Genomic DNA, 14,774 nt, shown 5'->3' with positions numbered 1-14,774 from the left:
CTGTGAACCTGTCCCAGATTAACACAAATGAAGGTCCTGACTCCTGACTCAGGCACTGACTTGGACACCCCCAGTCAGAAAGAATGCAGCCTAATGCGCTGACATGTCTCAGAGTTATACTTAGTTTGATGTCTACCCAAAGTCTAGACACAAAATTATATCATGAATATGATGGAGGTGTGCAGGAATTATGCCTTAACAATGTTGTACTATATTCCTATTCTGGTCCTGTAGTCAGAATATGGGTGGGTGTGACACAATACGACTCACTTCCAGTGTCAGTAGTTGTGCACGCGCACACACACACATAATCATCTGTACAATATGGCATAACGGTTTGATAAATAAATTGGGTATCTTTAAAAATAATACTTTTTATGGGACCATATGGCATGGAAAAGAATGTTAAAGAAAGTGATTGTGACCTCAAGCAACAAGTTTTGGGAAATAAGAGTAACTGAAAAGGCAGGCGAAGAACAGGAAACACCACTGTGGAATGAGTGCGATAGTAGTGTAATATCGCCCTCTATCAACTTTTTGTAGGATTTGAAAAAATTTATTGTCAGAATTGTAAAATAAATACATATATAAAGCTCAGGATTGAATTTAAACTATACATATTGTTAAATATCCTTTATTTATATAGCAAGTCACTTAAAATACAAGAGAGACCTGTCAGCGGCCAATCAGGTAGCAGGACAAAACACACACATGCAGATGAAAATAGTGTATACAGAATATACATACTGTTCAACTGTTCACTTTTTTGACTTCCAAGGGCTTCAAGGGTCACATGTTGAATTGGCATAATTTCTGTGTAAATAATTAATATATATTTTGTTAAAGGAGTGTGATGTTAAATGTAAGGGAAAATAATATATGTCTGTCTTATTTGAGGAGTTAATCACAGGAAATAGCATACAATTGGTTTGTGTGTGGTAGGAAATGAACAGGGAAACATTTATTTCCCACAGAAAATTGTTCAAGCAGTTAAAGGTAATACAATTATGATTAAAATTTAATTTGCTAAATTCACCTGGATATCTTGCTGAAATAAAAAGGAGAGAGGAAGAAGAACAATAAACAATTGATGATTACCAGTATGAAAAGCTTTCTCAAAAGAAAATGTTCTGATGTATTTTTATAGCAGACTTTTCTACTCCAAATCAAACCATACAACCCAATTTAAACGAGCATGGTTTCTTTACACTAGAAAGACCAAAGTAAAAGTAGGCAACAGTATAATTATCAACACAAGGTAAGGGATAAAGTATAATCTAGTATAATCACTAGAGCTTGGGGTTCATCAAAAGGAGCTGAGCTGAGCTGGAAGGCTTGAGAGTGCATTTCCCATGAGATCAGGTCAATACCAGTTTCAGCAGCAGTTTTTTTTTCCCATTATTAGTTTTCTCTTAGAAGTTCTAGTGTTCCTGTTTTGTCTCTCCACATATAGTAAGTTGTCACAATGCTGTTCTTACAACCTCTCCAACAGCTCTTTAATGTGTTACTCAATCTTTTCTGGTGGAACCACCTCCAAGAGTAGCTGCAGGTGCATTGTGAGAGGTCCTGTCAAAAGCAAAACACAGCAAACAGTCAGCAAAACCAAGGCACCACTGTTAGCACTGTCAGCTTCCCTACATTTATAAAGAGGCTGAATATGTGTTTGGAGAGGCCAAGACATGGGGTAGTGAAAGGTAGTTAAAGACTAAGTAGCAGGTTTTAAAAAATGAACTGTATTCCATATTCTGCTACCCCTGTCTTAAGTAACATGTCTGTAACTTTTAAAGTTATCAGCTTGACAGCGTTTACTTTACAGTCTATCTTTTTAAGACATCTGCACTGTTTAATTCAGTATAGGCAGACTGGTATCCCACAATGCCTCTCCTGACCCCACTTGGTAAAACTAACATGTGCTTTGGTTCTTTTATTTTCTGTGACATTATTGGTCATTACCCTCAGTCACAACCAAATTAGGGATGTAACTGAAATATCAAAGCGCACTTATTTGCCTTTGAAACAATATGTTTCTGGGGTAAATTCTGAATTCCTAAGTGAAACAAGGCGATGTGTATGAGGTGACAATTGTTATGGTTAGGTTCAGAAAAACAACTGCTTTCAGCCCAAATATATACGGTGCCATGCAAAACTATGAATATGAAATAAAAATGAAAAAGTCATGATTGCATAAGTATTCAAACCCTTTGCTAAATTAATTCAAGTGAGCAAAATGACCTTAACGAGCCACACAATCAGTTGAATGGTCTCCGTCTGTGTGCAATAATAGTGGTTCTCATAATTTCAGAATAAAAACACTCCATGAGGTTCTTTGGTCAGGTAATGAATTTCAAGTTAAGACTAAAGATCTTTCAAAGCAAGTCAGAGATAAAGTCATTGAAAAGAACAGATTAGGAAAAGGGTACAAAAAAACAATGAAAGTCTCTGAATATCCCTGTGAGCACCATCTACTCAATCATCAATAAAGGAAGGTGCATTGTAACACCCAGACACTGGCTAGATCAGGCTGTCCCTCCAAACTGAGCAGCTGGGCAAGGAGGAAACTTGGTGAGGGATGTCACTGTGAGGCCAACGACAACTTTGAAAGAGCAACAGAGTTCAATGTCTGAGATGGGACAAAATGTGCATCAGTCAACAATATCTTCACAAAACAAGTCTGTATGGTAGCGTGGCAAGAAGGAAGCAATTACTAAAAATATGTCATCTCAAAGCACTTGAGTGATTCTGCAAAAATGTGGCAATAGGTGTTGTGCTTGGACAAGACCAAATTGGAATTTGACAATAACTGCCAAGCGTTTTTTTTTGGTGTAGACCTAACATAGCAGGCGACACCATTCTTACAGTCAAGCATGATGGCAGCAGCATTATGCTATGGGGATGCTTCTCCTCAGTAGGGACCGGAAAGCTTGTTAGGATTGAAGGAATAATAGATGCAGAAAAGTACAGGCAAAATTTCCTTTTGGCATCACAGTGATCCACAGCACAAAGTCAAATCTACACTAGAGTGGATTAAGAATCAGAAAGTGAATGTTCCTGTCAAAGTCTTGACTTGAATCCTATTGAGAATCTGTGGAAAGACTTGAAATTTGCTGTTTATATGTGATCCCCAAGCAACTTGCAAAATTGCACCAAGACTGTGTGAAAAAGTGGTAGAGACTTATCCACAAAGACTTGTAGCTGTAGTTGCTGCAAAAGGTGCTTCCACAAAATATTGAGTTATCGGGGCCTGAATACTTATGCAATCAACATTTTTCAGTTTGATTCTCTTTAGATCTTGACAACATTTACTGCAACTTATCTTAACCTTAGAAGTCTTCAGTACGAGTACTCAAGTTTTGAAAAAAAATATGAAGTTTAAAAAAACGGGACAGTATATGGAGGGCCACAACACTCATGTTAGGTATGAAATATGTAAAAATATAACTATTCAATTATGCATTTTAAAGTTACATTGATTAGGTTCCGACTGAACTGGACTGTCCCACACTCACTCATGATCTTTCGAGTCCAGCTGAATTTATGATGCACAAACAAGAAGTACAGAATCAGTCCACTCAGAATAAAGAGGGTGCAGTAGAGGTACTCCCACTCAGGCCTGTCAATGATGGGAGCCAACACCAAGTAGGCCGACACCAAAATCACTGCTGCAGCAATGAAGATCGGTACCTGAGAGTGGCAGGTGACAAACAAAGAGGAGTCACTTCACTTGGTCTACATCAATACACTCCTCAATACACACAAGCTATGGCAGCACCTGCTTGTCATTTTCAGTATTGCTCTGGTTTCATCCTTACCTTCACCGGCCTCTCCATATCTTTCTTTGTGAACCTCATGACGATTAGAGATAAGGCTGTCAAGCCATAAAAAAACCAATTAGCGAAGCTGAAGTAGTTGATTAGAGTCTTGATGTCCAAGGGGATTATGTAGATGATGCTCAGGAATCCCTAAATGCATACACACAAAAAAGATCAACCAGCAGCAGGCATATTGTATCTGAACACAAGCTTTAGTGTGGTGAACTAAATCTAATGGAGCACATAACAGATCAATATCAAATAGACAACCGGGGCATCAAATATCAAGGTCTTACATTAAATATCAGGGCTGGAGCTGGAGTGTAGCGCCTGAGGCTGATGTAGGAAAGGATCTTCAACATGTGACCTTCTCGGCCCGATACGTAAATCAGTCTGAAAAACAAGATGGCAGCAGTCAATGATACAAACCAAAAGCATCATGCATTGAACTGTGGGAGAATCAATATAAATTATACCATGGGTGCATAACATTGGACACTCAATTTTGTGTGTTTTTTTAACTACCTATTAAGTGTAGTTAGGCATGTACTCGAATTAGGTACTTAAAGCTGAGGATAAACTCAGCAGAAGTCTGTTTTCTAGAATTAATTGACATAGAAACAAATAAATACACAACACATGAAATCATCTGAATGATTATTCTTTCCTCCCCCTCACAGCCTTGTACTATTCCAATGGGGTGGAGTTTTTATTGCAGAACCTTTTTCTAGTCCACCTCCAAAGCCTCCCTCAACAGTATCAATATCTATCCTATAGCAAATCTAACGTAATCAATTTACAATCAAGTCACAGTAGGATATGATTTCCTGAGCTGAAATGACACGTGGTGTAATGGAGTCTGAGTAGATGCTGCCACCTGTAATCATTATAGGATCCTATAAACACTGTCCCTGATTGTGACACAAACACTTCCAGGTGAAATACGATTGAGAAAATGGTGATCTCTGGGATTGCTACCTTCCGGCAGTGAAGCAGCTTCCATTGGCAGCTCCGAAAGTTGAAAACACCACAAACAGAGGAACTATCCAAGACACAGGATAGAAGACCCTGTCTCCAAATGTCTGGGGAATAAGAAATCAGAGAGGGACGCAGGTAAAACAATGGTATCATATTCTTAACATCAAAACACAAATATATAAAGCTCTTTATTTTTTCAGTGTGAATAGATGAAGACACCTCTCAGCACCTATAACTCCCCTTTACCATCTGTTTTACTACAAAATTATATTACAAACAGTGCTGGAAACTTAACCATGTTAGTTCTTCAATCAATCAATCATTCAATCATTGTTTGATATTGCACCATTTGTAAAGGAATCTCAGAGCGCTTTTCAAGATCCAAGCACCCATGATTCACAAGTCAGTGTCTACGTGTAGTACACAAAATAAACCATTAGGCACAGAGGTGAAAAAACAAGGCATCCCAAATAAATCTCTGGGAGTTAAATGCCGAACAGTTGCCACCTCTCTATGCAACAGTCGATAATAAGTTAAAAGTCCACCGATGGAGTAAATCCACTGTCTCAGGTCCACCATCCCGGGTCCGACACTAATCCAGAAAAATTACATCAATGCCAAAGAATAAATAAACCACAAGTTGATTATTTCTTAGTCTTCCTATCATATTTGTTTGCACAATATTATTGTAACCCAAATTGTTTTACTTCTTCGGGAAGCAGGCTTAAGTTTCGTGCTAGGTAACTAAACAAGGACTCTCCCAGGACTCAATGTTCCAACCACTTGCATTGTTTATAGCTGCAGTATAAAAAAACAACAACACAGAACACCACACTAATGGCTAAGCCACTGTTTTTCTGCTCTTTCGAGCTCTGTCTCATTCTCAAAACTGTCCAACTGAAACTCAAAACTCAAAACTAGGTATCTAGGGGAAAACACATGTATACTGTATGTACTACAAATCACTATGCACTAAAAGTTCTTCATGCAGAAATATACATGTAGAATGTGTCATACACATGAATATTATGCATTGTATAAACCAATATATTATTATTAATTTGTAAAGGAATAATAAACTAAGGTTACATTATCAAGGCTGATCACAGATTCTATACATATTCTAACATAAGACATACAGTGAGGGAAAAAAGTATTTAATCCCCTGCTGATTTTGTACGTTTGCCCACTGACAAAGAAATGATCAGTCTATAATTTTAATGGTAGGTGTATTTTAAAAGTGAGACAGAATAACAACAAAAAAAATCCAGAAAAACGCATTTCAAAAAAGTTATAAATTGATTTGCATGTTAATGAGTGAAATAAGTATTTGACCCCTTCGACTTAGTACTTGGTCGCAAAACCCTTGTTGGCAATCACAGAGGTCAGACGTTTCTTGTAGTTGGCCACCAGGTTTGCACACATCTCAGGAGGGATTTTGTCCCACTCCTCTTTGCAGATCCTCTCCAAGTCATTATGGTTTCGAGGCTGACGTTTGGCAACTCGAACCTTCAGCTCCCTCCACAGATTTTCTATGGGATTAAGGTCTGGAGACTGGCTAGGCCACTCCAGGACCTTAATGTGCTTCTTCTTGAGCCACTCCTTTGTTGCCTTGGCTGTGTGTTTTGGGTCATTGTCATGCTGGAATACCCATCCACGACCCATTTTCAATGCCCTGGCTGAGGGAAGGAGGTTCTCACCCAAGATTTGACGGTACATGGCCCCGTCCATCGTCCCTTTGATGCGGTGCAGTTGTCCTGTCCCCTTTGCAGAAAAACACCCCCAAAGCATAATGTTTCCACCTCCATGTTTGACGGTGGGGATGGTGTTCTTGGGGTCATTCCTCCTCCTCCTCCAAACACGGCGAGTTGAGTTGATGCCAAAGAGCTCGATTTTGGTCTCATCTGACCACAACACTTTCACCCAGTTCTCCTCTGAATCATTCAGATGTTCATTGGCAAACTTCAGACAGGCCTGTACATGTGCTTTCTTGAGCAGGGGGACCTTGCGGGCGCTGCAGGATTTCAGTCCTTCATGGCATAGTGTGTTATGAATTGTTTTCTTGGTGACTATGGTCCCAGCTGCCTTGAGATCATTAACAAGATCCTCCCGTGTAGTTCTGGGCTGATTCCTCACCGTTCTCATGATCATTGAAACTCCACGAGGTGAGATCTTGCATGGAGCCCCAGACCGAAGGAGACTGACAGTTATTTTGTGTTTCTTCCATTTGCGAATAATCACACCAACTGTTGTCACCTTCACCTTCTCATCATTCCAGCCTTGTGTAGGTCTACAATCTTGTCCCTGACATCCTTGGACTGCTCTTTGGTCTTGGCCATGGTGGAGAGTTTGGAATCTGATTGATTGATTGCTTCTGTGGACAGGTGTCTTTTATACAGGTAACGAGCTGAGATTAGGAGCACCCCCTTTAAGAGAGTGCTCCTAATCTCAGCTCGTTACCTGTATAAAAGACACCTGGGAGCCAGAAATCTTGCTGATTGATAGGGGATCAAATACTTATTTCCCTCATTAACATGCAAATCAATTTAACTTTTTTGAAATGCGTTTTTCAGGATTTTTTTGTTGTTATTCTGTCTCTCCCTGTTAAAATACACCTACCATTATAATTATAGACTGATAATTTCTTTGTCAATGGGCAAATGTACAAAATCAGCAGGGGATCAAATACTTTTTTCCCTCACTGTACACATAAGTGATGCACTGAAGGCAATATTTGCTAAAGTCTGGACTGAATGATCCATGGCTGGTTTTACACACCTACATACCTCAATAAACCATGGCTAGTCCAATGTCACTGTTAATCTGCAACTATGAAACCAGCTCATAATTTATATAAATATGTTAAAGTAGTGAGTGAGTGCTTGGCAATGCTTACATTTTTATTTGGATGCTTTATACACTCTATGAAGCTGGTTTCATATAGCAGTTTTTAAAAGCATTATTTCTCACTTTTTAAACAATCTAGGCAGGAAAATGTAATACCACAGGCATGGGGGGAATATTAATGTTGTTTCCAGAGTCATGTGTAAAGCTCTCGTTCCTTACCACGGCGACTGCCTCAGACTGCAGGAGTTCAGTGGGGGTCATCACAGTGAAGTAGGCAATATTAACCAGGATGTAGCACACTGTCACCAAGGGAATCGCGATGATAATGGCCAGAGGGAGGTTTCTACAAAAAGAAATCATAAAACTTCAAGAGCAGAGTTGTACACCACTGGTGTATAGATTAAAACTACAGAAGAGGTTCAACTCACTCTGAAACCAAGTGATAAAAATAAAAAGAAAACTTTGATTAAATAAGAAGCTATCAGGTCTCAAAATGAAAAGGATGGGAAGGAGGCATGTTCCTGTCCTTTTCTCTTTAATTTGTGATGAGACACATTCAAACTCAACTTGAATGGCTACCAATGTTTAATCATTATCTGTATCACTGGATATATTGTAGAAATGGAGTTACAGCTGCATACAGACTTTTTGGAGCTGCTGTTTCCAGTAGGAATTAAAAATCAGACAAGAATTGATTAAACAGGAACCAGGCCAGGCCAGGCCCCTGATGTCACATTTCATGAGCTTTCTGAACAACCAAGCGACAACCTGAGAACCAAAATAAGACACTTCTACATTAGCAAATAGATGCAACATCTGGATGAGGTTGTGCCCTAAAGTTGTTTCCCTCTTGTAACCTTTCTGGTGCGTCTTGTGTTTTAAGGTGAACCCCACCTGTGTGGGTTCTGTAGCTCCTCTGTGATGCAATTGAGTTGATTCCTGAAATACAGAAACAGAGGTATGACACCATACTCCATCATATTGTACTGAGGAAAATAAGAGATTTAAAGCTTAGAAAACTCGACCAGAGCTGTTTGATTTTCCAGTAGCAAAGTAGTGTTTAAGTTTAAGTTAAGATGAAGTGAGAATGCTCACTGAATGACACTCAATCATGCTGGATATGTTTTTGCTAGAGTCTGTTTCTGTCAACCAGGGTTGGGAGGGTTACTTTTAAAAAGTATTCCGGTACAGAATACTGATTACCTTGTTTTGAAAATAATCTGTAACCTAATCCAATACATCACTCCAAGTCAGTAACGTAATCAGAATACTTTTAGATTACTTTTGGAATACTTTTTTCCCTTTATTAAAAAAACAAAAGCAGCTGAATTCAAGAAGTGAAACAAAATTTACTACACATTCTAATATGGATGACGTATTGAAATTGTTTATTTTTATCCACAGTACAGACAATTAAAATGGTAATTACGATGTGCATGTTTCATTTTCTTGAATATTGTACTCTGCATTTTGTAGTGTATGCATATTGAAACAAGTGAAACTGCATTTTGATATCCTTTACATTTTTACAAATCAACATAAATCAGACATATCACTAATGCGTTAATGTCAAAGGTGTATGTCATTCACTGTCATTTTAATGCAGGTGCATGGTTTGTTTTCTGCTAATCAGTGATATGTGAAATGCATTTTCTTGAAAACTTAAACAGGTATCTTCTCTAAATTGTAACTACGTTAAATGTTTACAAAGTCTACAGTTTATTTTGTTCTATCTGTGAAGATACACGGATCAAGCAACTTGCTATAACAAAGGGGATTTAAATGCATTGCATTTTGCTATCCATGAGAAACGCAGTCACAAGTTTCAAATCACCCAGCACCGAAAACACACATTGAAATCAATGCAATTAAGGCGGTATTTTTTAAGCATCAATTAATGTTATGCATCTTGTTTCTGCAATTAACACATTATTGATGTCTTACCTTCTTTTAAGTGATATTTATCGGTTTGTAAAAGTTTAAAGTTTTGACATGTGAGGATCCACTGAACTGTGCGTTAAAGAAGAGCACAGCACAGCACGGCACTAGGATGAGTTTATTCAGTTTATGTGATTTATTTTGTTTTAGACTATTAACACATTGTATGTTGTTATTTTGGTATTATATTAAGTATTTTATTGTTAAGATCACAGAACCAGCTTGGATGCACAGGACCTATTTGGAATTTACGTTGATTTTTCTTAAATTTGGATAGGAAAAAGTATTACTGCAAATGCAAACTATTGATAACGCTTTTGGTTATACTATGTCTGTGTTGCCGTTTTGCTTATTATGCTTTCATAAAAGTATGTAATTATTAAATCGTATTTATTATCATTTTTATTAAAATGTGTATTTTCTACTCGCATGTCAAGTATAATTCTATTAAGGCTGCACACATTAAAAAAATAAAATCTTACATCCAGATGTTTTTTTTTTTTTTATTTGAAGTTGAGTCCTTTAGAGACCATACATTGTCCTGTGGTGGACACATTTTGCACTTCCATTTTTGAAAGTGAACAATTGCCTGTACTTCAACAAGTTAAATCCCTGTTAACACACAATGTTGCCACAACGTTGTAGAAACCTAATTTATGTTGGCACACCGTGGTAGAACTGTGTGTTACTTCCATTCTGCTGCCTGTTGTACAATGGCGCCGAATCAGCCGCTCGTTGGCCAGAGACATGAAAATAAAAACTATGTTGCAAAAATACTACATGTGGGTCCCTTCAGATTTGTGCAATTTCCTTACACTTGTACACTTTCATGTAAGTGATCTAGAAGTATTCAGTAATCAGAATACTCACCTGACAGGAGTAAATGTAACTGGAATACAAGTATCAAAATTCTGTAATCTGATAATGTAACGCCGCTACTTGTATTCCCTTACTCCCCAACCCCGGTCACAACTAAGTTAATTTTTAAGAATTAATAAAAAGAGAAAAGTTAACTCACCATCCGTCATATGCCCAAAGACCACTGTAAAAGGCCAGGCCTATTGCCCCAAAAGACGTTTGTGCACCATCAAAGGAGTTTGAAATATTCTGTGTTTTGCCTGGAAAAAACATGTGTACAGTTAGGTCCATAAATATTTGGACAGTGACACAATTGTCATCATTTTGGCTCTGGACAGCACCACAATGGATTTGATGTTCGTTAAGTGTAGACTTTCACCTTTAATTTGAGGATATGTGATCCCCCCAATTTTAAGAGCTCAAAAGTATTTGGACAAACTGAAATAATCATGAATTAAATTGTGAGTTTCAATACTTGGTTGTAAATCCTCTGCAGTCAATGACTGCCTGAAGTCTGGAGCCCATAGACATCACCAGATGCTGGGTTTCTTCCCTGGTGTTGCTCTGCCAGGCCTGTACTGCAGCTGTCTTTAGTTCCTGCTTGTTCTTGGGGCGTTTTGCCTTCAGTTGTGGCTTAGAAATGAAAAAAAAAACAATCAGAGAGGGCAAAAACATTAGGTGTGGCCAAATCAACTATTTGGTACATTCTTAAAAAGAAAGAACGCACTGGTGAGCTCAGGAACACCAAAAGGCCCGGAAGACCACGGATAACAACTGTGGTGGATGACAGAAGAATTCTTTCCCTGGTGAAGAAAAACCCCTTCACAACAGTTAGCCAGATCAAGAACACCTTCCAGGAGGTAGGCGTATCTGTGTCAAAGTCAACAATCAAGAGGATTTGCAACCAAACATTGAAACTCACAATTTAATTCATGATTATGTTAGTTTGTCCAAATATTTTTAAGCCCCTAAAATTGGGGGGAACACATATAAAAGTGGTTGTAATTCCTACACTGTTCACCCAATTTGTCTGTAACTACCCTCAAATTAAAGATGAAAGTCTACATTTAAAGCACATCTTGTTTATTTCAAGCCAAAATGATGACAATTGCACCACTGTATTTATGGACCTAACTGTATATTAACAAACAGGCTAACTATAGAAGTGATATCTTGTTTAATGTATTTCAGATCAATAAAGGCATTCACACTAGGACAATCACTTATGTTGGAATAGGAACATGAGTGAGATGTGTAGAATACTCTTCACAAAAGTATTGTCCATTTCCCCATTTAGAATGTGTGCACATTTCAACTGTTGTGCTTTTGGATGTTTTGAAGGAAGCTCATAAACAAAGAGCTGCTAGCAAGAGGACTTTAAAAACAGATACCGAGTGTGTGTGTGTAGAGAAGATGGGGTGTCAATACAACTGTTGAAGTTATGTATTAGATTCCTTTTTAATGTTACAAATAAATGCACTTTTATAAAACGCATCAGGCATAGATCTAGATTGAAAATATATTTTTAAAGTATAGATCTTCCCTTGTTTAGATGTTAATCTATAAGGGCAGTGTGAGTAGTCTGTGCTGGAGATTACTCCATTATTGTAATTATAATAGTAATAGGGTGGCAATGCTCCATTGCTATGGATCGTTCAGTATTCAAACAATAACTGGTTTTATAAACTAAAAGATTCTTTATTCATAACCTCCAAGCTCAGAATATCTGACTCTGTGTTCTTCCCAACAAATGCTTCCCTACTGGCCCACCTTGAGCAAGAAGGACCATCCCAGCCACCACAATGACCAGGATGATCAGGAGCTTGGCGGCTGTGAAGATGTTCTGTACGTAGGTAGCCAGCTTGACGCTGAGGCAATTCAATAGGCAAATCAGCACTGAGGGAAAAAGAGCAGACCATGAATGTCAAATTTGCAGATGATACTAAAATAGGTGGCTCAGCAGATACAATCTTGGCAGCACAGGTTATTCAAAGGGACTTAGATAATATTCAGTTGTAGGCAGATGAAATTCAATATGGACAAGTGAAAGGTATTACATGCAGGTTATGATGTCCACTATAATTACACTATGGGAGGAATAGAACTAGAAGAAGTAACGTATGAGAAAGACCTAGGAGTCTATGTGGACTCCTCACTTTCTCCATCCAAGCAATGTGGGGAAGCAATAAAAAAGGCAAACAGGATGTTAGGGTATATTGTCAAAAGTGTAGAATTGAGAACAAGGGCAGTAATGTTCAGACTGTACAATGCACTAGTTAGACCTCATCTGGATACTGTGTACAGTTCTGGGCTTCACACTTCAAGAAAGATATCGCTGCTCTAGAGGCAGTTCAGAGGAGAGCAACCAGACTTATTCCAGGTCTGAAGGGAATGTCCTATTGAGAGACTGAGGGAACTGAATCTTTTCACCCTGGAACAGAGGAGACTACATGGGGACTTGATTCAAGTCTTCAAAATCATGAAAGGCATCAACCACATCAAACCAGAGGAGCTTTTCCAGATCAGCAGGGACACACGCACCCGGGGACACACATGGAAATTGGGCTTCAAGGCATTCAAGACAGAATACAGGAGACACTTCTTTACACAGAGAGTTGTCACAATCTGGAACAAACTACCCAGCGATGTGGTTGAAGCTGAAAATTTGGAAACATTTAAAAATAGCGTAGATAGTATCCTTGGATCACATGGTTATTAATGGACACCAAACGAGCATGATAGGTCAAATGGCCTCCTGTCGTTTGTAAACTTTCTTATGTTCTTATGTTCTACTCACGGATGGCAGCAGCAGCCAGACACTTGGTGACCACATCAGGGGGGGTGCATCCTGGGTAGAAAGGGGTGGCAGCATACTTGGCAAAGCTGAGAGAGATGATAGCGAAGGAGGAGGGCTTCAGGACCATGATGGTAGTCCAAGAGTACAGGTAGGCCGGGATGGACCCAAAGGCTGCCATCAGGTAGGGGTACTCTCCACCAGACTTAGTTATCATTGTGCCCAGCTCAGCGTAGCACAGTGCACCTGAGGACACACACACACACATACATACACAGTGGGCTGACTCATTAGTAGGGGTGTAAGACTGCTATGTCTTCTGATGAGTCTCTTTTGCTTGGTACCAATGCAAAAACAGTTTCCTTCTTGGAATTCAGCCAAGAACATGACTTATTAATATACCTGAGCAGTCTGGGGTAGTACATACATACATGGGGTTTTATAGTAGTTTTTAGTCATTAGTGGTAAGACACATTTTAAAAACTAAACCAGATTACTGGTAGAGCTGTATATGTATATCATAAATGATTCCTCTTGGATTGGCACCTGAGCCCCATCTTGCTTGCAGATGTAATTGAACTGAAAAGATGCTGTGTCTAAGGCCTTGGTTTAGTGTTACCACCCCTGGCCTTACCGAGAGTGGATATGACCCCACAGGCTGCCCACACACACAAGCAGGGCCCCACAGCTCCAGTGTAGTCCAGCACTGCCTTGGGAGAGATGAAAATGCCCGAGCCGATCATCGTGCCCACAATCAGACAGATTCCGCTGATCAGCCCCACCTGGCACAGAAATGGGACACATCACACACACAGACACACAGGCTAGTACACAGCAGCTCATTCCTCACCTCAATGACCAAAGGGGCTACTGCTGTCCTGTGCAGCCGTCCATCTCTTTCATAATTTGGTGACTCAAGTGTGTTCTTCAGGTCTACGACAATTCATCACCAACAAGTCATCACGCACAGTAAGTCACGGACAATTGCTGTTGTCTGTTAGAAATAACTACTTATACCAGTTAAGGCCACAATATATCATAAGATATGTCATAAGATATGCCCTGTCTGCAATCAGAAGCGTTACACTGTGTAGGCTGTGATTATTTAGCATTTGTTTAACATTACTACAAGCTATTGTTTAGTGTAACTGCGTGTATCTGGTACTGTCTTTGTCTGTATTCAGATATTAAGCGGCCATTAATTGTGCTATTAGCAGTCCTGCGTGGGAGGAAGGGCCATCCTGACCAGCCTTGTGAGTTTATTGTCTAATACAGCTTAAATTAGCCGGTGTCCAAGATTGCAGACATCTGCAGGCTCTTCAATACTCCACCCTCATCTCCCATCACACCGAAACCTCTCACCGATCAAGCTTCCTTTTCTTCATTCTCGCCTCTCTCAGATGCTGAAGTTTCTGCTCTCCTTCTACGTCATAAACCCACAACGTGTGCCCTGGACCCTCTCCCTTCTCGCCTCTTGCAAGCAACAGCTCCTGACCTTCTCCCCTTCATCTCCTCTCTGGCTGTTTCCCCTCTGCATTTAAACAAGCTGC

General features: G+C 39.3%; 1 protein-coding gene across 2 annotated transcripts in view; it reads right to left on the bottom strand.

The window, feature by feature from the left end:
• Positions 1–600: 600 nt before the first annotated feature.
• LOC136759167 (b(0,+)-type amino acid transporter 1-like) overlaps positions 601–14,774 on the bottom strand; it is a 34,332-nt gene continuing 20,158 nt past the window's right edge. For both annotated transcript variants that reach the window (XM_066714042.1, XM_066714044.1), the window contains exons 3-13: positions 13,859–14,006; positions 13,228–13,470; positions 12,201–12,326; positions 10,591–10,690; positions 8,529–8,573; positions 7,854–7,977; positions 4,788–4,891; positions 4,106–4,202; positions 3,810–3,959; positions 3,507–3,681; positions 601–1,566 (exon numbers count right to left, since the gene is read on the bottom strand). In XM_066714042.1, coding sequence (XP_066570139.1) covers positions 1,505–1,566; positions 3,507–3,681; positions 3,810–3,959; positions 4,106–4,202; positions 4,788–4,891; positions 7,854–7,977; positions 8,529–8,573; positions 10,591–10,690; positions 12,201–12,326; positions 13,228–13,470; positions 13,859–14,006 — 1,374 coding nt within the window. In that variant the 3' untranslated portion in view covers positions 601–1,504. The remainder of the gene's footprint in view (positions 1,567–3,506; positions 3,682–3,809; positions 3,960–4,105; positions 4,203–4,787; positions 4,892–7,853; positions 7,978–8,528; positions 8,574–10,590; positions 10,691–12,200; positions 12,327–13,227; positions 13,471–13,858; positions 14,007–14,774) is intronic.

Source organism: Amia ocellicauda, chromosome 9 (assembly GCF_036373705.1).
Source record: "Amia ocellicauda isolate fAmiCal2 chromosome 9, fAmiCal2.hap1, whole genome shotgun sequence".
NCBI lineage: Eukaryota > Metazoa > Chordata > Actinopteri > Amiiformes > Amiidae > Amia > Amia ocellicauda.
This window is presented reverse-complemented; position numbering and strand designations above follow the sequence as displayed.